At 39.3% G+C, this 24,155-nt stretch overlaps 5 protein-coding genes across 6 annotated transcripts; 3 read left to right on the top strand and 2 right to left on the bottom strand.

Annotated features, from left to right (window-relative positions):
• Positions 1-387: 387 nt before the first annotated feature.
• LOC116189813 (peroxisomal (S)-2-hydroxy-acid oxidase GLO4-like) lies at positions 388-4,912 on the top strand. The gene is made up of 12 exons (XM_031519553.1): positions 388-579; positions 1,183-1,333; positions 1,410-1,534; positions 1,612-1,658; positions 1,760-1,837; positions 1,952-2,076; positions 2,227-2,284; positions 3,063-3,125; positions 3,280-3,349; positions 3,832-3,932; positions 4,166-4,270; positions 4,357-4,912. The coding sequence occupies exons 2-12, from the start codon at positions 1,191-1,193 to the stop codon at positions 4,534-4,536; spliced, it is 1,095 nt and encodes a 364-aa protein (XP_031375413.1). The 5' UTR covers positions 388-579; positions 1,183-1,190; the 3' UTR covers positions 4,537-4,912.
• Positions 4,913-6,371: 1,459 nt separating this feature from the next.
• LOC116189801 lies at positions 6,372-8,230 on the bottom strand. The gene is made up of 2 exons (XM_031519522.1): positions 7,041-8,230; positions 6,372-6,839 (listed from the first exon to the last, which is right to left on the bottom strand). Exons 1-2 carry the CDS (start codon positions 7,794-7,796, stop codon positions 6,591-6,593), a joined length of 1,005 nt encoding a protein of 334 aa, XP_031375382.1. The 5' UTR covers positions 7,797-8,230; the 3' UTR covers positions 6,372-6,590.
• A 239-nt stretch (positions 8,231-8,469) lies between these two features.
• LOC116189802 lies at positions 8,470-9,967 on the top strand. 2 transcript variants are annotated; one of them, XM_031519524.1, is made up of 3 exons: positions 8,471-8,945; positions 9,051-9,278; positions 9,465-9,967. In XM_031519524.1, the coding sequence occupies exons 1-3, from the start codon at positions 8,535-8,537 to the stop codon at positions 9,672-9,674; spliced, it is 849 nt and encodes a 282-aa protein (XP_031375384.1). In that variant the 5' UTR covers positions 8,471-8,534; the 3' UTR covers positions 9,675-9,967. The 2 variants fall into 2 exon arrangements, with proteins under 2 accessions (XP_031375383.1, XP_031375384.1); XM_031519523.1 differs by having other exon boundaries at positions 8,470-9,278.
• Positions 9,968-19,241: 9,274 nt separating this feature from the next.
• On the bottom strand, positions 19,242-21,070 carry LOC116189804. Its single transcript, XM_031519525.1, has 2 exons — positions 20,017-21,070; positions 19,242-19,827 (listed from the first exon to the last, which is right to left on the bottom strand). The coding sequence occupies exons 1-2, from the start codon at positions 20,797-20,799 to the stop codon at positions 19,597-19,599; spliced, it is 1,014 nt and encodes a 337-aa protein (XP_031375385.1). The 5' UTR covers positions 20,800-21,070; the 3' UTR covers positions 19,242-19,596.
• Positions 21,071-21,216: 146 nt separating this feature from the next.
• Positions 21,217-23,450, top strand: LOC116189805. The gene is made up of 2 exons (XM_031519526.1): positions 21,217-22,106; positions 22,404-23,450. Exons 1-2 carry the CDS (start codon positions 21,354-21,356, stop codon positions 22,524-22,526), a joined length of 876 nt encoding a protein of 291 aa, XP_031375386.1. The 5' UTR covers positions 21,217-21,353; the 3' UTR covers positions 22,527-23,450.
• The last annotated feature ends 705 nt before the right edge of the window (positions 23,451-24,155 follow it).

Below are 24,155 nucleotides of genomic sequence, written 5' to 3'. Positions count from 1 at the left end.
AAAATAACTATTTTAACTAATAATCCGTGTAGAGAGCCTATTAGAATTAGAGTAGGCCATGAGATTAGAGGCGTTAACGGCTGAGATTTCCTCCGGACTACATGTTTGGCCCTTTGAATGAATAATCGTATAGACCACTGAGGCCCGACTGCCCGGTGGTAAGACAAGGGGTTGAGTTCGAATCTCACCTCTTGCAACTGCTCTTCCAGTAAGGGTTCTATATGTCCCCCTTCCGGAGTCCGGGGACGAGGGAGGCGTAACTGTCCGTTCGAGAAACTCCCAAATAAATAAAATAATAATAATAATAATAATAATAATAATAATAATAATGAAATTAGCGGGAGCGGACAGCGAATCGGACATGAAGCGCCAAATTTATATTATAGAATAAAAAAAAAAAACTCTCAAACTGCAACCTTTCACGTGCGCCGCTGAGAAAGTCTCCACAGTGTTCCACTCGCGGTTGCGGCGATCATCTTCCTCTTCCGCCCGCCGGAGCAATCGTTCTATTCCACTCGAAGCAGTTACTCTCTGCTTCAGCTGCGCTCGATACTGCTCGATCGCGTCGGCTCTCACAAGGTATGCACGCTCTGGGGTCGTTCCTCAGCTCCGGTGATTCCGTTTCCGAGGTTCACATTGCTCTGCTTCTTCGGATTGAGCGTTTTCGATTGATCTTTGTACGCACCGATCGTTCTTTTCTTGTGATTGATTGGTTCTCTTTGGTCGCCCCTAGTCTGCGTCTGTGTGGTGAGAGGCTTCCGAGTGTGTTGGCTCCGTGAAGATTAGCTGCTGACTTACTAGTATAGTACTACGCCGTGTACATGATCTGCTCGAATGTTTGTCTCCGCTCTCGGAGAATTATATATGCGGCTGTTTAAATTCGAAGAGCGGAAGAAATAGCATCTTAGTGTGCGTATTGAGTAGATTATAGCACTGGATTTTGATATATGGAGTGGAATTACAAGACTAGAAGCGAAATAATTTATTTGATTGGACTAATTCTCTGCATAAACGAAAGCAGCCTAATAGTCTTATCTCATCATTATATATCTTGAGATTCTAATGGGATCGTGTATATACGATAATGGGTTGTTGATGTTCTATTAGTGGCTGTATGCGTGTATATATACACGTATGTTGCATTTCCATGTCAAACATGAACCCGTGTTTTGTTGTGTGCAGGACACAACATGTCGAAGGAACCAGTGAATGTGAATGAGTTCCAAGAATTGGCTAGGCAGGCCCTTCCGAAGATGTACTATGATTACTACTCCGGAGGAGCTGAGGACCAGCACACACTTAAAGAGAACGTTGAAGCATTTCAGAGGATATTGTGCGTGTTGAATGTGCTCTTGTTCCTAATCAATTCTCTTAACTAATTCCCTAATAGTATATGCTTGTAATCTCAGGTTTCGGCCGAGAGTTCTTGTAGATGTTAGCAGAACTAATCTCTCAACTAATATACTGGGGTATAGTGTACCATCACCTGTCATGATCGCTCCAACCGCAATGCACAAGCTCGCTCATTATGAAGGTGTAAAACCTGAATATATTTACTAGCAAAACTTTTTGTCCCCATTCCTGAATCTAGTTGACCTCACATTTTTCTAGGCGAAGTCGCTACTGCCAGAGCAGCCGCTGCCTGTAATACCATCATGGTAATTAGATTATCCGATGCTTCTATTTTTTTTCCTTTTATTCTTACTATTACTATTATTATAGCTCATAACAAGAAGATACTAAACTCCCATTGTTATAGGTATTATCTTATATGTCCACATGCACCGTGGAGGAGGTTGCTTCCAGCTGCAATGGCATTCGATTCTTTCAAGTATATGTATGTGGTTTTGGTGCATCTCGTGGCTACATTTTGTCCTTGTGATTCCTATTTTTCTCCATAATAATCTGCTGTAGTGTGTGATGTCATTAGTATCCACATTGCTTATAATAGGTATACAAGAGACGTGATATAACAGCTCAGTTAGTACTAAGAGCTGAAAGAAGTGGATACAAGGCTATTGTCCTCACTGTTGATGCTCCCAGACTTGGCAGAAGAGAGCATGACATTAAGAATAAGTATGCGCTAAACAGTCATCTTTGGTTCTCCATGTGCTATATCTTTAGTTTCAACTGCTCATAAAAAACACCATCCTAATAGAATAGGACAGACACTTCCACGACATTCGGGGATACTTACTGCCTCTGTTGTATGCCCATGTTTGACAGAATGATAGCACCACAGTTGAAGAATTTTGAAGGTCTGATATCCACTAAAGTCACCTCTGTGAGTCTACTGACCATTCTGAATTTTGTCATTTGATCATGTTGGTTCGCTTTGTTCATTTACCTGACTATCATTCCCTTATTTATCTTCACCCTTCAAGTGTCATATGTCTAATTGCAATGGCTTTTCAATCGAAGCTTTAGTCTTGAGCAAAAAGCATATCCATAGGCATAATGCAGTACAAGAAAACAGAGCTATGTTTGGGTTCCTTCCAGTTTACCTTTTCTATACTTCTATCTGAGAGCACCTCCAAACTCCAATCAGTGTCATTTTTGTTTTCCAATAAAGCCCATGCCATATTATGACTAATTATTTGCAAACACTACCATTAGGACAAGTAATTAAAAAGAAAAAAACTTATTTTGCCAGTTTTTCTCTTATATTTCTCCTCTCATTTGTCTCCAATTTAATCTGTATGTTCATATTGTTCCCCATATTAAAGATGCAGATGTATATAAACACATAATGTAGTTAACAGATTCCTTGGGTAGCACGGCTGTGTCAATATTTCCTTTGACAAAGGCAATAGTTAACCCAAAGATTTAACTGTAGAGACATATCATAATCAGCATGGTTCCAAAGTCAATATTAAGTATGCCATGTTCTGTACATTTCTTATCATGTGTAGGACCGGTATGCTACTGTTTACATGTGGTAAAGATCCTACGATCCAAGAGCTCTGCTCGTAGATTTTCACCATCAGTTAGATATTATTGCAGATTTGCCCAACGAGAAATCTCCTAACAATGAAGTTAATTTTGGACTCTGAGTTTTGCAGGATGAGGGTTCAAATTTACAGGCTTTTGCTGATGGTACATTCGATGCTTCCCTTTCATGGAAGGTGAAATTGTAACCATCTATAGCGATCTCAAATAATTGATTCTTGACGACTTGTCTTCAAAAGCACTTTTCATGTGTGAGAGCCTATCTTATATGAGTACACGATCAGCATATTTTTTTATCTATTGCATGAGAACTGCGCTGGCATTTTGCAGGATATTGACTGGGTAAAATCCATCACCACCTTGCCAATTATTATCAAGGGGGTTCTTACTCGTGAAGATGGTAAGATCAGGAAACACATTCCAGTATCACACTGTCTTTTTTGTTTCTTGGTAAACTCGTTACTGTTTCTTGATTCTCAAACTTTTCTGCTGAACATTGTGACAGTCCTGCAATTGAGAAGTTATATTGGAAAATCCAGATGGCAACAGTTTATTCTTGGAGTTTTCCAGTTAATCTTCCGTGTTTATGAGTAGACAAGTTATTTGTTGGTTACAATGAGAAAATGTTGGATTGGTGCTACTCAGTTACAGTTACATGTGATTAGTTCCATTAGCCCACTAAAATTTGAGTTGGTACTTTATTACTGAGTGTTACCCATCAGTTGTGCCTAGTGATAATCAGTGTAATCCTCGTCGTCTCATCAAATTTGATAAAAACATGTGAGACTCTAAAAGAAATATTACCTTTTCTTCGACGACTTTTTATTCTTCCATGTAATTTTAGTAGCTTCAATCTGACATAATACTACCTTTGTTTGGCAGCAATTAAAGCCATGGAAGTAGGCGTGGCTGGGATAGTCGTGTCTAACCATGGAGCTCGCCAGCTCGATTATACTCCAGCAACGATATCTGTTCTGGAAGAGGTGATTATTCATTCCATCAGCTCATTTCTTCTCTACTGAATATTTCATATCATTCTGGAGATGGAAATATTTTTGCTGCTTTTTGAATCCCGTGTCGTGTCACAGATAATAGTTAAAACCAGTCTTTTTGATCTCCATTGTTTCGCTTTAAGCAATATGTAGTTCATGCTGGCATGCATGGGATACATGTTATGTATATACAATTATTCTGGATTGTATCTTTCAATTTATAGGTTGTTCAAGCGGTTAAAGGAAGAGTCCCGGTGTTTGTTGATGGTGGAATACGGCGAGGGACCGATATTTTCAAGGCATTAGCCCTTGGTGCACAAGCTGTCCTCGTAAGCTCTGTGATACTTTATCTAAACATTCTGGCGAGAAATGTTTGTTCTTGAGTTTATGATATACTTTTATTATGATTAAGCAGATTGGGCGGCCTGTCGTGTATGGCTTAGCGGCGAAAGGCGAGTATGGGGTGAGACGGGTTATTGAGCTGCTCAAGGATGAGCTTGAGCTGACCATGGCACTCTCGGGCTGCCCACGTCTAAAGGACATTACAAGGAATCATATAATGACAGAGCGCGACCGACCTCGATGTATGCTATGATAAGTTATTCGGCCAAGCTTGAGAGTAGACCCTAGTTCGCTATTGATGTGTTAATAAATGTATTCATGTCTGTAATTTAACGCTGTGTAACTCATCGAAGTTGTTTAGCTTCATTACCGTGGGAGGATTAGCCCAGTGGATTGATAGGAAGATAAGTCGGCAATTCATTTGTTGGCATCATGAACCTCAGTGGGGTGTCTTCATTTAGTAAATCGTGCAGGTGTACACAGGCCTATTTCTGGTACTTTTGGTAGTAGCCGGACTCATGTTGTAATCCGGTGGGAAGCATTTCGTGGCCAAAACGAGCCAAATGCCTCAATAAGGAGGGACTACCTTGTGCTCTCACCGGAAGAGAATGAAATAATGTTCTACTCGATTGAACAATATTTTGTCGGATTTCCTGAATTCGACAACTGCATGCTCCATTCAACTTGCAGTAACTTTACAGTCAATCGCATCTGCCCGCTTCAAATTGTTACCGAGCCACTGAACAAAATGCTGAAAACCAATAAACTAGTATAAATGGTACATTTATCCGAAGGTAAGAAATCATCCTTTCATCCCTGGAACAAGAACTTGTCTTCATCCATGACAGATGAGAGAATCAGGTCATATATAGGCCCAACTTGCTGCAGACATCCGATTATCCGCTCTCCTGCAGCTTAGCATATTTCCTCTCAAACAGCAAAGAATTCCTGCTGATAAACAATCCGAAGATCATCACGACAAAAAGAAAATAGCTGAAAATTTTTGTTCAGTTAATGGAACTACACACTACTATATGTACCGTACAATCTCTGTTCTTTCCCCCATATGGTATTGAAAAGAGTGAGCTCACAAATTTTGAAAATGAAAGTTTGTCTCCCAGAATGTAATTAGACCCGAAACACACAAAATACTATAAAGAGATCAACTGATTCTGAGTCATTTGATAAATTTGAGAGGCAGTCTGTCACAGGAAGAGGTTGTCGTCATTGGGCTCACTCTTTATGACATTTTCACACTACACTGGGCCTATGCTTGCTTACATTATTTTAGGAGTAAATCTTGTTTTTAGTGCAGGTACACAAGCATATCGCGAAAATGATGAGCACAACGTATATATATATTTTCCAATCAAGAATGAACAAGGCAGCAAAATAGGAACCGAATCGTAGTGCTCGATATTCTTTTTTGGATAAATGTGATTTCATTATTTACTGCAAGTCCAAACTATATGTACATGGTTAGGCAGAAAACCCAAAATTACGCAAGTTCTTTTAGCCTAAAACTATCAGAAAAGGGACAGCTAGAAACTATATGTACAAGGTTAGGCAGAACACCCAAAATGACACAAGTTCTTTAAGCCTAAAACTCTAAGAGCAAAATTTGGGAGAGAAAACAATCTTGAACCGAACCATTTCCACAACTTCTCTCCCTTGAAATATACATAAATTTCTCTATTTCCAAATCAAATACAAGTAAACAGTCCAGCAAAGCTTCTTTATGATGATTTCAAGCCTCTTGCCCTTCCATAACAAAGCCTCCGAAAACTCCCCATCCCAATCTTCCACTGGCCTTTGAATTTGCAACAACACTTGAATTCATCTCCACACCTCCTTAGAGAACGGACAGAAAAGGACAAGCGATTACGTGACTCTTCTTCAGCAGCACAAAGAACGCAGATTCTGTCAACATCACAACCCCAATGCTGCAATCTATCTTCAGTGGGCAATCTGTATAAAATGCAGAGCCAGCTTATGAAAGAAACACGAGGGATATGGCCTGAAAACCAAACAAGATTATGCCATACCACCTTCTGTCCAACAGGCCTGAATAATAATGTATAATAATCGTTGCATGAACTGGTTTATTTTATAGGTAGAGCAGACATCAATCGATAGAAAGCACAGCAGAGTTTGTTAGAATAGCAAGCATGAATAATTCTTTGCAGCAGGAACCATAGTCTCGGGAAATTGAGTTACTTCTCAGCAGGCAGTAGCAGATTGCAATCAAACATGACATTACAGAAGACATGAGATTTCGCGTCACATACTTCGTTGCCTTGTTCTATTCTATTTTATTCTATTATATTCTTTTCTGCTGTATTCTTCCCTCTGCGTAAATGCAGAATACGTAGCACGCATTGTCTCCGTTTTCTCCATTTCTGCTACAATTTCTTCCAATCTCCCCATGTGATAGTTCTCTTCGTGGAGGAGTCGATCGATCTTGTTGTTTAGTTCCGTGCGGACTGGGTCTAAGCAGAGAGGAACAGGAACCATTGATGGATTAGCCTCCCTCTCGGCAATCAGTGCTGGCAGAACCTGAGGGTCAAGTTTAAATTACCCATATCAGTACATGTTGAGATTGAGAAGGAATCTAATTTATTTAGAGGAAATGGAAATTGCAATGGCATGTAAAGAAGACAACTAAAGCTCTTTGCAGCAGGAATCATACACGAAGGAAGATCATATATAATGCGACCGTGGGTGAGGATAGGATGTGCAGGAATTGAGTAACTTTACTTTGGATATCGCGCAAGCAGTATGAGCACTAAAGTCGCATTCTTCACAGCAATACACTGGAGCCTCTGGATCTCTCTCTTCTTCGCACGCGTCGCAGTAATGTACAACCCCACCATCTTCAGCGTAAGACTCGGTGAAGGAAAGAGGATGATAGTGATACTCGTGCTTGATGGACTTGGGCACGTCAAATGGAATGCAGTGGAAATGGCAAAAGCTGGAACAGCCAGGAGACATGCACTTGAAGAACTTGGTATCACCACTTTTGCTGCAGATGGGGCAGGCACGACCACGAAAAAACTTAGCGACAAGAGAGTCTTCATTTACTCCTACCTCAATGGATGCAAAAGGGTGTCCATCGAGTTCGAATCTCCAGGCAGGGGCTAAAGACATGCAATAAACGCATAGTTGGAAGCCGCAAGGGTCACAGTGGAAGGTGAGGTACACTCCCAATTCACAGATCTGGCAATGATGCATACCATCCCCATCTGTGTATCTGAGGATAAGAGGGTGTTTCGGATGGAGTTGAGTATGTACCTTCGGGAGGCACCACAAGTGCAGATAATAATCGCAATCCTCACATCCATACGCACGTCCTCCGACAGTTTGACTGCATTCCTGGCAAACCGTTCCATCTAGATCTAGATAACATATGGCCAGAGCATGGTTGTGGTTGGGATGCCTAACTTTTGCTTCGTCAGTGTCTTCTCTGGCCGTTGTCCGGGGCACCACCCACACGCCTGGCACTGTAGATGCCATCTCTGACTCCTTCTGGTCGGTACGTGTATGGTCGTCGTCGCTGGATTGGTCAGCTCCTTCCAGATCTCTCCCAGGTCCGGAAAGGGTTGAGTGTCTTGTTTCTCTTCCGCTATTTTCTATGATGAGTTGAGGATTGCTTGCAATCTAAGGAAGAAAGAACACAAAGGCTACATACGATACGATCCGTGGTGAAACCTCAAAGGGTGATTCCCAGTGCTGTAAAGCTGAGTCTTGATACATTTCGCTCGTCAACACGCACTCATTTGGCTACCCAGCACGCAGTCTCTGCTGAGATTGTTCCTGTTATCCACCTATTGTTTAGTGAAGAATATCCGGACTATCCAAGAATTATTTTCTTTCTTATATGATTATTGGCGTTGTATCATCTGATTATATCGAAGAAGAAACTGTTAAGTTTCCACGTAAAAAATGTTGTTTGTCTTTTGGAGTAAATTTTCTTACTTGATTATTATACTACATTCCTAGAACATGAATATGGTGCCATTGCACACAGTCTACGCTAATAATGCTCGCAGAAATATTAAATTAATTTGATTCCACCCAAAGGAAACATTAATATAAGCTCTCTGGGAGAATGGATTTATAATTATTACTATAAAGAATGACCAAGACTGAAAGGATATTGAAGTCTTTGTTCTGGAACCCATTATCCTATACTAAGTAATCGTTGAATACGCGCATTGCACGGAAACCAGAAAAAGCTTTACCAGCAGACCGATGGATATTCAACATTTCTCTCATGAGCACCCACTGGTATTGATCCAACCTGCTAATAATACATCTACATCATACAAATGCCATGTGTGCATCCGGGGGTCCGGCCCTGAAGCAGGTCCGCTGTACGGATGTGAGGATTGCCATTTCTACCTCCACAAGCCCTGTGCGGAGCGGCAGTTGGCTCCCCAGATTGAACACCCTCTCCACCCGTCACATCCGCTTATTCTTAATCCCGGGTTAGACGGGGATGGCAGCTGCAGGACATACTGGTGTTCTTGCTGTCGAAAGAATTACACAAACTTCTCGTACCATTGCAGCGAGTGCGACTACAACCTGGATCTAGAATGCGCAGCCCTTGTTCCAACCTTGAAGCTTCGGGATCCCATCCACCTCCTTTTCCTCTTTGAGAAGGTAGGTTTCTCTGTAGATGCCTGGTGCAGCGTCTGCGGTGAAGACTTTGGTGTCGGCGCTGACTCTGAGATACTTTCACATACTTTTGTTTGTGCGATTCCTCAGTGTGGTCATGCTCTTCATTTGCACTGCGCCCCGATTACTCTTCCGGAGACAGTCAGGCACGAGAATCACAATTTCCACGATCTTGTCTATACAAAAGCAGTGGCTGAAGGAGGGTACTGGGATGGTCACTACTGTGATGCCTGTGAGCAGAAAAGAGCTCCCTATCTTCCGGTCTATTACTGCAAGGAATGCAATTTTGCTTGTCACGTCTTTTGTGGCATTTCCAAGGTCAAAATATTAATCCATATTCATTGCTCTCTTTCTTTTCAAGTTCAAGTTCATTCTCATCTACATATGCAGACGGGCACCCAGCGTTAAGGACATTTTCCATTTCCTAGCTCGTTTCATGACTTTGGCATGCCTGGAAATTGACTCACTCATCATGAATTGATGTTTCTTTTTAATGGTTTTCAGGAGCTACCTTCTCTAATTGAAGCATATGAGAACGACTGTTTACAGAGAGGTGCCTCCTTAGAGGCATGGCTTCGCTATTATGAAGACAAGTTGCCTAGGTTGCGCTCAAAGAAAGAGAGAACAGAAACCAAATTGAAGGAGATACGGCAGGAAATCGAGGCACTTGAAGAAGAACGAGTTCTCTATGAAATATCCAAGTTGTTACGCTGATTGATTGATGATGGCAGCTTTTCCATAAAGGTTGTGTGTGTGTGTGTTTTGCTGGATATATAAATCGATGCATGAACTGCTTACAGGTAGAAACCACAGAAGAGTTTAGACTGGTCACTAATAGTAAGCATGGATAACTCCAGGCAGCAGGCAGGAACAATCACCGACTTAATTAAAATGATAAATTACACTGGTGGTCCAAAAATTTTTAATAATGTATCAGATCGGTCCAATAAGTTTTTTTTGCTACTTGATGGTACAAAATGTTTCAAAGTTGTAACATGATAGTACAAACCGTTATCTCTCCATTGACGTCGTCATCTCGCCATTGACATGGTGGACCTTTAAGTTAATTAAAGAAATATTTTGTACCATTATGTTATATCTATAAAATATTTTGGACCATTAAGTGACAATTTCAAAAGAGTTTGAACCATCATGTAACGTTCCATCAACTCCTAAAAACATATCAGAGCCACGTGTCAGCCACGTTTCGGCCATGTCAACTTCGCTTGACGGCGTCAAGGTGAGATAACGGTTTGTACTATCATGTTACAACTTTGAAACATTTTGTACCATCAAATAGCAAAAAAAACTTTTTGGATCAACCTGATACATTATTAAAACTTTTTGGACCACCAGTGTAATTTACCCTAATTAAAATGAATAAGGAAGGATGAAGGCAAGTCGCGTCGAGTTTTTGAGTCCCTCTCCAGGCAGTTGCAAATTCAGTCCCAAGCAGTTGCGAATTGCAATCAACCATGACATAACAAAAGACATGATATTTCACAAAAACAAATATGTATGTAAACAAGCAAGCAGCAGAAATCCCCACTCCAGGGCATGAAGTTCATATAAGTAACAGATTTCATTTCCCTATTCTATTCTTTTCTGCACTGTTCTTCCCTCTGTGTAATTGCAGAATACCTAGCACGCATTCTCTCTGTTTTCTCCACTTTTGCTAAAATTCTTTTCAAATCCTTCATTAGATTATTCTCTTTGTCGAGGAGTCGATCGATCTTGTTCGTTTAGCTTCATGCGGACTGGGTCTATGCAGGAAGGAACAGAAACTGTTACTGGATTAGCCTCCCTCTCTGCAATCAGTGTTGGCGGAACCGAAGGGCCAAATTTAAATTAATTCATATCAGTACATTATGTTCAGATTTCATAGAAAAGGAAATTATAATGACATCTAAGAACTAAAACTCATTGGAGGAATTATGAAGGAAGATCGCAATGTGATGCAACCGTGAGTGAGGAGGTGGCAGGAATTAAGTAAATTTACTTAGGATATAGCCCAAGCAGTATGAGCAGTAAAGTCGCATTCTTCACAGCGATACTCAGCAGCCCTCGGGTCTCTCTCTTCTTCACAGGCGTTGCAGTAATGTTCGTCCCTGCCATCTTCAGCGTAGGACTCGGTGAAGGTAAGAGGATGATAGTGATACTTGTGCTTGATGGACTTGGGCACGTCAAATGGAATGCAGTGGAAATGGCAAAAGCAGGGACAGCCAGGAGACAGGCACCTGAAGAACTTGGTATCGCCACTTCTGCCACAGATGGTGCAGGCATGTTCACTAATAGAGCAAGCGAGACGAGAGTGCTCCTTTACATGCAATACCACACATAGGTCGAAGTTGTAAGGGTTGCAGTGGAAGATCAGTTCCCCTTCTATAAACAGATCTGGCAACTATAGCTATCTCCGCAATCATCTGTATCTCTGAGGATAAGAGGGTGTTGCGGATGGAGGGGAGTATGTACCTCGGGGAGGCACGGCAAGTGCCGATAATAACCGCAATCCTCACATCCACATGCATATCCTGCAGGAATAGGTTGACCGCATTCCTGGCAAACCACTCCATCTGGGCATTGATGAAATGCGGCCAGAGGATGACTGTGGCTGGGATGTCAAAATTTTCCTCCTTTTATGTTTGATTCAGGCGGCTGGCCCTCCCCCCATAAGCCTAAGCATGTCGATGCCATCTCCATTCAGGTTCGTAAATGTAAAATACCCACTTAGGCCTACACTGACTTTATATCTCAATACCCGCCCTCACGTGGCAACGTGTGGTCCAACACGTGCCACGTGCCTTAAACACCCGCCCTTAACAACTGACCCGAGCCGGGCATCCTCTTCCGTGCTCGGGCAAGGGGGGACAAATACCAAACTAGCCTCGAGCTCCACACTCGGGCCTAACTAGAGGTGCACCTTTTAGCTACCTCGGAACTGGACCGGACCACTCTTGGGCCTGATTAACATGAGGCGCACTCTTGGCTACCTCGAAATCGAATCCGGCATGGTGTGAGCCCACATGAGCAGGCGGAAGCATAACCCGCTCTGATACCATGTAAAATTTCAACTCGAGCTGATAGGTTGTGGTACACAATCTCTTATAAACTTGTGGAATTCCTTTTATATTTTCGATGTGGGACTTAACTCTTAACACCCGCCCTCACGTGGCAACGTGTGTCTTTAACGCTTCACCTACACGTGCCACGTGGACTTGAACACCCGCCCTCAAGAACTGACTACGAGCCGAGACTGGACTTCCGTGCTCGGGACTTAACCACGAGGTGGACTTTTTCTTACACCTCGGGCGAAAGGAGGGGGGTAATTGATAATAAGGCCACACTTGAGGCGAACTAAGATAAGGCGTACTTTGGCTCTGATACCATATTAAATTTCCATTGGGCTTATACGGGCTCGGGCCCATATCCACTTAAAAGCTCAAACTAATAAGTGGTGGTACCCAAGCCATATATTAATCCATGGATATTCCTTTTCTTTTCCGATGTGGGATCTATCCCATTTTACTCCTCAACAGTAAACGTACAATCCTTCTTACTGGTATTGGACGTCGCTGGAATGGTATCGCTAGCTAGCTCGGCTCCCAGGTCCGGAGAAAGGGTTGAGTGTCTATAACCTTCCCGTCCTTCCAGTAGTACTACTTTCAGTTTCCGCTGATGAGTGATGAGTGAGTAGGGGGATTGATGGATTGCAATCTCAATGAAACAAAGAAATAACCGGTTACATACACAATACAATCCCATGATGTACGATCTTTCCCTCTATATATATATACACACTAGTCGTTGAGCCCGTACGTTGCACATAATAGAACTTGATCTTCTCTTTTGCAATTTTATTATATGAAATATGTGTTATAACTTGTTGAAAATAGTAATCTAGAATCAATAACAATATACTGTTGCATATAGAAGACTAGTGGTAATTTAATTTCACAAAGACAAAAAAAAAATTAAAAAATAGAAATCAATGTAAGTTTTGAAAAAACATAGTTAAGACTATGCATAAAAAGTTAAAAGGATCGTATAAATTCCAACCATTGCAAGATGAATTTTTGTCTTCAACATTATCAAAGTTCATATGATGTTACATAGTGTATTATGTTAATCACATTCATAAAATAAACAATTAAAAAATTCTACAAAAAATTATGTGTGGGAAAAAGTAAAATCTTAAAGAATACACCTTCAAAAATCGAATGGTAGGCGTACTAAAATAAGCTCGTGTGAAAAATTGAAAAACTATAGTGGCAGCAATATTTTTTTACAGCTGAATCAATCACGATTTATGTATGGCATATATGATACTAATAACGTATTAGATAATATTTTAAAAAATATGTGGTATGATTTACTTTTGTTAAGGTAGGAAAACGGGGCAAACGCCCGGAAAAGTTAAAGCAAACAAAGCGGATGCCACAACCCCAGCAAGATCGCCTAATAGTAAAGAAAACCATTAAGTATTTGATTTACTTTTTGAAAAGTAAATATATAACACATCATATGTATGAAAGTATAATTTGTTTTTTTTTAAATATGATTTGTTTTAGCTATCTTTTCATAAAATATTTATAATTTTTATAAATTAAAAAAATAAAATAATGACCACTCCCATAAATTATATCTATATTTAAAAAATTTTTAAAGTTCTACATTACCATAAGTAATATGCCTATGTGCCTTTCTTATTACTGAAAAAAATTAAAATATTCGTTTTCTAAAAAAATTCAAAAGTCCGAAAACATAATTACCAGTCCCACAAATCTACACCTATATGTTTTAAAATTTTAATTTAAATATTAAAAGTTCATTTTCTAAAAAAAGTCAAAAAAATCGAGAAAACAACGATTAGTCCTCCAAATCTATATTTATATGTTTTAAAATTTTCAAAAAAGTAAAAAATATATAAAAAACATTTGAGAGAAACCTCAAAGAATCTAGAAGATATTGAACAATCCAACAAATCTACATCTATGTAATTTAAAACATCGAAAAAAATTTCTTATAAAAAAAACTCAAAAATCAAAAAAATTCCATTCAGTAATCGAGCGTTATGATTATCTAGCCGGACCCACCACAACTCCGTTTTGTATTATACTAGTCGTGAAACCCGTGTGTTGCACATAATAGAATTTGACAATTGTTTTAAAGAATTTTCTAATACAATGTTTTAAACATTTGTGTGTATTAATATATATCATTATAATTATAATTATAATTTTCTTAAATAATATTATTTATGAGATTAAATAATAACTTTGATCATAAAGATTATGAAATAATTCTTATTAAAAAAATGACAACTTGAAATTAGTATGCTATTGTATAAGTTATAAAATTGAAATTTTTTTTAAAAACTGACATTTTTAAAATTGAAGAGCTCGCTTCTACCTTAGCAAAATAATAGACATGTTTGGTCTTTAACATTGTCAATATTTGTATGTTGTTATGTTGTATTAAAAAAGCTTTTGAAAAAAAATATTTTTATAAATTTGTTCTTAGATAAAATTAATTCATATTTTATTATTCTTTTCAATTAATACACAAAAGTATATAACTACTATATCTATATATATGTATCCCATGATGATTAAACTTCCAAGTAGAACTATCAAGCATAATTAAAATAGAAAGACATGATTAATAGAGCATAAACATCTCTCGATTCGATTGCCTTCCTCAATTATATATAGCTAAATTTATTATATATATGCAATTGGAGTTGGAAAGATAAATAATAATGAACTTCAACTAATTAATGTTGAGTCAGGAATAAAGGAATTTAATTATGAAATTCGGACAGGGAAAATTATAAACCAATCATCAATATATAAATATGTAAGAATTAATATATATATATATATGTGATTACACCCAAAAAATATATATATTTATATATATGTATATGTAGTCACCATGCAAGTCAATGAGATGCAAATTGATTAAATGGTAATTTTAGAACATGTGATGCTAAGCTATGCTATGCTAAAATCAGATCAGATTACATTGGAATGAAAATAATTTTAAAAGAATTTCACCGAATATGAACTATGGTTCTCTTGCATAAGAGACGAACCTATAATTTTGCAGGTCGATGGAAGCAGAACGGAAGCACGGGAGACTCTGTCATGCAAACCTCCGATCATGAACCTTTAGCACACCTCGATTTAAAAGGTGTATAATTGATTTATATGTAGAGAATTATGGATATCTATTAGCTAACTTTGGATTTCCGATATATTTAGTTGATTTATAGACTCGACACTTTAGGAAGTAAATCTGATACTGTGAAATTGATGACGGTTTGGTAAAGAATTTCAAAATATTTTATTGATAATTTTATAACCAAATATAATTAATTTTTGAAGATTTTATTCTGAAAAATTTATTGATAATTTTGTAATAGAAAATATTAAAATTAGAAATTTTAACTCAAAAATCCAAGAGAATTTCATTTAGAAACGGAACGTTTTGAAACTATCTGGTTGGACTGACCTCGTATCTTGCTTTCATATATATATATATATATATATATATATTGTGGAAAAAAAAGGGAGTTAGTTTAGTAGACAGTCACACTCCCCGGACCTGTATTTTATATATAATTATATGTAGTATGGATTAGTCAGCTAAACTTTTTCCTGGGGGTTTCCTTTCCTCATTCATCTTGAGAAATGAGCAATCAGGGAGTCCCTCATTGTTATATTATATGTATGGTGTCGAGTGCAATGCACTGTTTATGTATTAAAATTTTAAATTAATTATCCCCGCCTACCTACCGAAAAAAGAAGTTGAATTTCACCCAAAAGTAATATTAATGAAAGCTCATGGGTTCCGTATCGGCTTGCACCGTGTTGCTTTTACACCGAGTAGAGATTTGTCCTGTCGAGGAGAAGAATGGATTATTATTATAAAGAAAGACCAAGACTATCATCGTCTTTGGCTAATTTTATTATATGAAATACCGTTATAAATTGTTGAAAATAGTAATTCAAAATCAATATATAATAGTGTACCATAGATATAAGAGAGTAATGGTAATTTAATTCTATGAATAAAATAAGAAAAGAAAATGAAAAACCTATGCCCACCCATTTGGAAAGATATTACGTACAAAAAAATGGGTTTAATTATATAAAAAAGCACGAGTTTTGTACTTTTTTTTTAATATAGCACGACTTTTGAAATATAGCATAGAAATGCTCGATCTTTGCATGTTTTCCTAAATATAGCACGATCTTTTGAAAGTTGTACAAAAATACACAACCTTTGTCTTTTCTCTTAAATATAACATGATCTTTAAAAATAGAACAAAAATGCACGACTTTTAGGTTTAGCTGCGATTCTAGTACGACGTCAATTATTCATTAAATGTAACGGTAATAGCTAACGGCGCCTCATTACACAACATGCTTGGACGAGTGGGTCCCACATATTTTACTTAATTAAAAATAATTCTCAAAATTGAAAAAATAAAAAATTAATTTTTTTTTGAAAAAAAAAGAAATGAGCAGATTGTAGATTGTGAGGGATGCAAATGGGGCCCCCACCGCCAAAATGAAAAAGCCCTCAATTTTGGGGCTTTTTAGATTTGAACGGCGGGTGCCCCGATTACGGCTACCACCCATATAATTGGGGTCCTGTTGCAGCCGGCGACCCCAGTTGGGAGATGTTAGCCACCACCTCGGCCCCTTCCCCTTTTTCTCTTATTAAGTTGAATCTCTCTTTCTTTTCTTTTAATTATTTTTTAATTAAATAAAAATCTGTGGGGTTTACTCGTCCTAATCATGTTGTTACATCTTTAGCTTCACATTAGCCATTATTGTTACAATCTGACAAAATAATTGAGGTCATGCTAGATGTGCAACTAAACCTGAAGGTTGTACCTTTCTCTATTATTTTTTAAAGTTTGCATTATGCTATTCTTCAAAGGTAGTACTATATTTTAAAAAAAATGGAAATATCGTTCATATGGTATTTTACAAAGGTCGTGCCAAATTTAGAAGAAAGTACAAATGTCGTGCTTTTCTAGGTAATTAACCCATAAAAAAATCCCAACAACGTTATATGTTGTGCCTTTCTTAACCGCATACATAAATTGAAGAATCCAAATTGTACAAAAAGTTTATGTGTGAAAACCTCACGTGCAATGCACATGATCTTTTTGGTCAGAATGTGACCGGACAAGGGCAAAGTGCTTATTTTTCATAAGATGAAGGGCACCGTCCAATCTTTTAAAGGTCAGTGGACAAATGCTTCTTAGCCCCAATGTTAATGAGGCAAAGTGCTTCTTGGTTCTCACTTACTTCTCCTCTTCCTCTTTTTTATCTCCTCTCTCTTCATCCCCCCATCAACCACCCACTCGTGTATTACCTTTTTCCAAAAAAAAAACATTCTATTTTTATTCATCACAATTTTTATATAGAAAAAATTACATTTTTGGTCCTATTGATTTGGCATTAAATCAATTTTGTTCTATAAGTTTGAAAGAAGTCAAATCATTCCTATTTGTTTAGTCTGTTAGATAGTTTTGGTCATTTCGTGAATGGCCGTTATGGAGATGCTAATGTGAACTTGACGCTATTAATTTTGTCCACGTATTGGCTGCAAGTTAAAAATATATAAAAATTTTAAAAATAAATTAAATTAATTGAGTTTTAAAATAAAAACCTAGCTTCGAGCGGCTAGGTGGTTGCCGGGCGAAAGGACCATATTCGGGGGACTACCCTTCTGTCTACCCCTCCCGGCGGCCAACTGGGGTTATTTTAAAGATAATTAATTTACTTTACTTTTTTTTTTAAGTTATCTTTTTAATCTACAGCTAATGATAAATTACCACATTGACAAAATTAACGGCGTCAATTCCATATGAGTAGCTCCGCGATGGCTATCCACAGAATAGACAAAAACTGTCTAACAAACCAAACATTTAAGACTGATAAGTCCAAGTTCATAGGATAAAAAAATATAATTTTCCATTTATATATATCTAACATTACTTTATTATTATAGAATATTCAAATTAGTTGAGAATAGGAGAAAGAAAGTAAAGAAAAGAGGTCTGAATTTTCTCGAAAGCGTTTTAATTACAAGTAAAGAAGGAGTTTTCTATCAATTTAATAATCCCGTGTTTGGCGCGCGGGCGCATGTGTCCAGTAGTAATTATACATAAAACTAACGATTGTATGCTTTTGTTTCTTTCTTTCTTTTTTGGGGTGAAATATACTTTCCCTGTTTCCTTCCGCCTGAAACCGGAAAAAAGCTTTACTGTACTGGAAGATCGATCCCTGATGGAGATTTCAACATTTCTCTCACGAGCACCCGCTAGTATTGATCGAACATGATGATAAATCTAATATCAGACAAATGCCATTTGTGCGTCCAGGGTCCCGGGCCTGAAGCAGGTCCACTTATCATAATTACCATGACCTGGTCTATACAAGGTCAGTGGCTGAAGGAGGGAAAAAATTTTATTTATGAACCATGACTCCCAGCTTTTGCTGCGATGCAGATTGGTAGAGATGTTTACTAATATAATTAGCTGACCTCTCTTAATTAGTCATTTTCTAGAGTTTTTTCTATCCATCAATAATGGCATCTAATTAATTATAAAATTAGATTTCTGACTTTTCAACGATTAGTGGGTAATTGAAAAAAAAAAAAAAAAGGTTTCTGACTTCACGTAAAATAATTTTGTCGTTTGTAGGATAAACTAATCGCAAGTGTGTGACACGGACGGAGCAACATTACGAGAAGACAACGGGTGAATTATCTATAGTTGGACCAATTCAGAGAAGATACAAAAGAATGTATTGTTGGACCGAAATGAAATAATTTGATATTTATTGATACAGGGGAAACGATGGTCTCTGGGCACATGATCATATATCATGCGTATTCGGCGCGATGGAACACGGGGGTGCGTGTGTTTGTTCTCATTCGCTCGAGGAATGATTTGATCCAATCTGATCTAGCAATTCTGAATTGGTTTCTACAAGGGCACATCATCATATATCATGCGTATTGTATTCTGAATCCTGGGTCCATCCTGTGGGTTATGTAGAAGCCATTAATGTAGCAAAGAAAGCATCTCCTCCCCGTAACTCTGTAAACACCCTATCCAGGCACTGTATAAGCATACTCTATGTCGTGCATTGACCCCAACCCAACAAGGCACACTCCCGCCTTAACTTTTCGTATCTCTAGATTTTGCAGCAGTTTCATTTCGATGAATGAATTTATTGAGAAGAAAGCACGGTAATGTATGCATAATCGATGCATGAATTGGTTCATAGGTACAGCAGATATCAATCGATCTATAGAAAGCACATCAGAGTTTAGAGTGTTCACTAACAGTAAAAGCATGGATAATTCCTAGCAGAAGAAAGGAACCATTATTACCTGCTTAATTAACATGAACTAAGGAAGGACGAAGATGAATCCCGTCTAGTCTCAAGAATTGAGTTCCCTCCCAGTCCTAGGCAGTTGCGAATTGCAGTCATCCATGACATAACAAAAGACATGAGATTTCACAAAAACAAATATGTATGTATGCGAATAAGAAAGCAGCAGAAATCTCCACACTCCAGGGCAAGGGCTTGAAGAAGTAGTTCACAAGTCACATATCATGCTCTGTTCTTCCCTCTGCATAAATTCGATAGTCTTTCTCCATTTCCTCTATTTCTGCTTCAATTCGTTCCAAATCCTTCATTAAAGATTTCTCTTGGGCGAGGAGTCCTTCAATCTTGACATTTAGCTCGTCGGGGACTGGCCCGACTGGGTCTATGCAGAAAGGAACAGAAACCGTCCATGGATTAGCCTCCCTCTCTGCAATCAGTGTTGGCAGAACCTAAGGGCCAAATTTAAATTTATCCATATCAGTACATTAGGTTGAGATTTAGCAGGAATTTAATCTATTCAGAGGAAAATGAAACAGTAATGGTAAGTAAGAGAACTAAAACTATTGCAGGAATTATGACGGAAGATCATAACGCGATGCGACCGTGATTGAGGACGTGGCAGAATTAAGTAAGTTTACTTGGGATATCGCGCAAGAAGTATGAGCAGTAAAGTTGCAGTCTTCACAGCGATACACTGGAACCTTTGGGTCTCTCTCTTCTTCGCAGGCGTCGCAGTAATGTTCGTCCCTGCCATCTTCAGCGTAAGGCTCGGTGAAGCTAAGAGGATGATAATGATACAAGTGCTTGATGGACTTGGGCACGTCAAATGGAATGCATTGGAAATGGCAAAAGTTGAGACAACCAGGAGACAGGCACTTGAAGAACTTGTTATCGATACGTTTGCCGCAGACTGGGCAGTCACGAATCCCACGACCACGATAAAATCTAGAGATAGTAGAGTCTTCCCTTACTCCTATCTCGATCGATACAAAATGGTGTCCCTCGTGTTCAAATCTCCAGGTGGGGGCTAAAGAGACGCAATCCATGCATAGGCGCAAGTTGCAAGGTTCGCAATGGAAGGTGATCAGGCCCACTAGCGTTCCATTTACACAGATCTGGCATCCATCACTATGTCCCCACTGTCCAATTCTGACGATAAGAGGGTGTTGCGGATGGAGGGGACTATGTACCTCCCGGAGGCACGGGAAGTGCAGATAATAACCACAATCTTCACATCCATATGCACGCCCTCCTGGGGGTAAAGGTTGACCGCATTCCTGGCAACTCACTCCATCTGGATATTTATAACAAAAGGCCAGAGGATGGCTGTGGCTAGGATGCCCAAGTTTTGCTAATCCTCCTTGTGTGTTTTCTCCAGCGGTCCGGGCCACCACCCACACGCCTGTCCCTGTTGATGCCATCTCCAATCAGGTCAATCGATATACGTAGGTAAGGCACGGTCCTTCTTACTTTGTATGGACGTCATCACTGGAATGGAATGGAATTGCGAGCTAGCTGCTTCCAGATCCCATTGCAGCAGTTCCGGAAAGGGTTGAGTGTCTTCTCTGACGAGTGAGATAGGGGATGATTGATTGCAATCGGAAAGAAAGAAAGAAAGAACCCTACGGCTCCGGGTTACATACAATACAATCCCATGGTGTACGATCTATATAATCCAGTTTCCATTCCTCAATTCATCTTGAGCAACTAGGTATCACTGATTACTAACGATATTATATTATTTAGTAATCATACTAACCATGTAGCTTTCACATGCACCAACTAAATATTCGACCGGTCGAGGAGAGAAGAGTGGATTGTTATTATAAAGAAAGACCAAGACTTGGAACGGCATCAAAGTCTCTTTTTTTCTTTTTCTTTTTTGACAATCTATTGTATTACATTACATAAAACTAACGATGGTATACTTTCCATGCTTGCTTCAACCTGAAATCGGGAAAAGCTTTACTGGCAGATGATGGAGATTCAACATTTCTCTGACGAGCACCCATTAGAATTATTCGAAAATGGTGTTGCGTCTTTTGCCGGTGAAGACGTCCAATGCCACTTGTGCACCGGGTATCTCTTCATTCATGAAGCGGTTCCGGTGTACGGATGTAGGGATTGCGGGATCTACCTCCACAAGCACTGCGCTAAGCTGGTTGCCCAGGTCGAACACCCTCTCCACCCTCTCCACCCGCTCATTCTCGATATCGGGAAACGCGAGAATGGCTGGAGGGGATACCGATGTTCTTGCTGTCAAAAGACCCCAGGAGACGTCTCGTTGTCCTCGTACCATTGCAGCCGATGCAACTATGATCTGGATCCAGAATGCGCTGCCCTTGTTCCAACCATGAAGCTTCGGGACCCCAGCCACCTCTTTTTCCTCTTTGAAGAGGTAGGCATCTCCGAAGGTTCCAGGTGCAGTGTCTGCGGTGATGACTTCAGCGGCACCGACTCCAAGATCAATTCACCTATTTTTGTTTGTGCAATTCCTGAGTGTGTTCATGCTCTTCATTTGCACTGCGCCCCTATCACTCTACCGGAGACAGTCAGGCACGAGTTTCACAATTACCACGACCTCGTCTATACAAAATCAGTGGCTGAAGGAGGGCATTGGGATGGTCACTACTGTGATGCCTGCGAGGAGAAAAGAGATCCCAAGTTTCCGGTCTATTACTGCATGGAATGCAATTTTGCTTGTCATGTCTTCTGTGCCATTTCCAAGGTCAGCCCCTGTGACTGTGATTCCTCCTAGCTCGATCTCTGGCTCTGTGTTTATATGTTAGAAACAAATCCGCATATATATGTTCATTGCTCCCTTTCTTTTCAAGTTCAAGTTCACTCACAAAATAAATAATAAATAAATAAAGTTCACTCACCTACATATGCAGATGTAGAAGGTGAACGCAGCCGTTAGGACTTTTTCAGTTTCCAAGCTCGTCTCATGACTTTGCCATGCCTGGAAATTGACTCACTCGTCAATCATCATGTATTGATTTTTTTTCCCCCTTATGGTTTTCAGGAGTTACCTTCTCTAATAGAAGCGTATGAGAATGACTGTTTACAGAGAGGTGCCTCCTTAGACGCATTTCTTCGCTATTATGAAGACAAGTTGCCAAGGATGCGCTCGGAAAAGAGAAAATAGAAACCAACTTGAAGGAGATACGGCTGGAAATCGAGGCACTTAGAGGTTCTCTCGGAGTATCTGAGTTGTCTGCTGATTGATGATGGCACGGCAGCTATGCTTGTGTTTTGCAGGATATATCAATCATAGACAGCCACGGTTGCCCATGAATGAAATGTCCCCGTTTAAGTTGGCATGCGCGCAAGCTTCTTTCTTTCCTTGAGGTACTAATTTCAGCTCTTGTTGAGAATATAAAAGTCAATTGGGAAAAGTTAATTCCACATCGGAAGTAGAAAAGAAATATAATGGTTTATATGGGATTGAGTCTTACAATTTATCCGTTCGAATTTTTGAGTTGAAAGTTAAGTCCAAGTCCATGTAGTGCGCCTTATGTTAATTAGGCCCGAGAGTGGCTTGGTCTGGTTCCGAAGTGCACCTCTAGTTAGGCCTGGTAGCTAAAGCTCCTAGAGGTTAGTTTGATTTGTCCCCCCTCGCCCGAGCACCGAAAAAATGCCTGGCTTGTGGTCAGTTGTTGAGGGCGGGTGTTTAAGGGCACGTAACACGTGATGTGTGTGCCACGTGAGCCCAGTGGGTATTTTACAGCTCTCCTGGAAACTGGTTCCGAACATCTAGTCAATTTGCTTGACGTTAAAACTCATGCTTCCCTATTCTAGTCATATGGATCTTGAAGGTCATCTTTTCTCACCAGGCTAAGTGAAACTGTTTGATCACGGTTCACATCACCGCACTTACCTAAGAAATAAACTATGTTGTTGTTGATGATCAAGATTTTCATTGCTCGTCTTGTAATAATCTAATTTCTTGCTCTGCATTATTGGGCTGAACCTCAACTGGAATGGCCAGATGATTATCGACTGGGATCCGATAGTTGTAATGGATAATGAAGCAGGGACACAATTTCAATTAATTACTGGCTTTTGTGGACATGGATGGATGGTTTGTTTGGTTAAGGAAAAAGACAGGTTTAATGCGATTCATATATTACCCTGTATGAATGTTGGTGCCAAGAGAAGGTAAGCAACGAACCATCCAAGGGAATGGAACAAATGGAGTGAGTAATTCCCATGAATAAATTGAATTTCAAGAATTGCCAGCGTTGTATGGACGACTTTCTACGCTCTCTGGCTGAGTGACTGATGGCTCTCTCTCTCTCTCTCTGTGTGTTTTTTTTTTTTTTCCCTCTGTGTAAATGAGTGACTGATGGCTATGGCTATCATATTCATATGTTTTGGACACCATAATAGTTAATTGAAATAGGTCCAACCTCTAGCCCTTCCCCCTCCTAGACTAGAAGTAATCACAACCTGATGGCCTCGTAATCACACACATACGTAAAACAATGCAATTAGCTGCAAACAAACAGAAGTATTAGCTTCTTACGAAAGAAAGTATCTCTGTGTTACATTACTTGCCCAACATTCATAAAATAAAATAAAAATCACAGTACTTGCTCAAAAAAACGATTCAAAGCTGCGCAGTGGGTAATATTGTGGGCTATACTATAAAATTGTTCGCCCGGGAATAAAGTTCACAGACCAAGAGGAGAACAAAAGAAGAAGGCCTCGAACCTTTGGAATGAAGAATTTGATGGCACCAATCAGATATTCTCCTGTTGAAAGAAGTTCCTCA

This window comes from Punica granatum, unplaced genomic scaffold (assembly GCF_007655135.1).
Source record: "Punica granatum isolate Tunisia-2019 unplaced genomic scaffold, ASM765513v2 Contig00021, whole genome shotgun sequence".
Taxonomy (NCBI): Eukaryota; Viridiplantae; Streptophyta; class Magnoliopsida; order Myrtales; family Lythraceae; genus Punica; species Punica granatum.
This window is presented reverse-complemented; position numbering and strand designations above follow the sequence as displayed.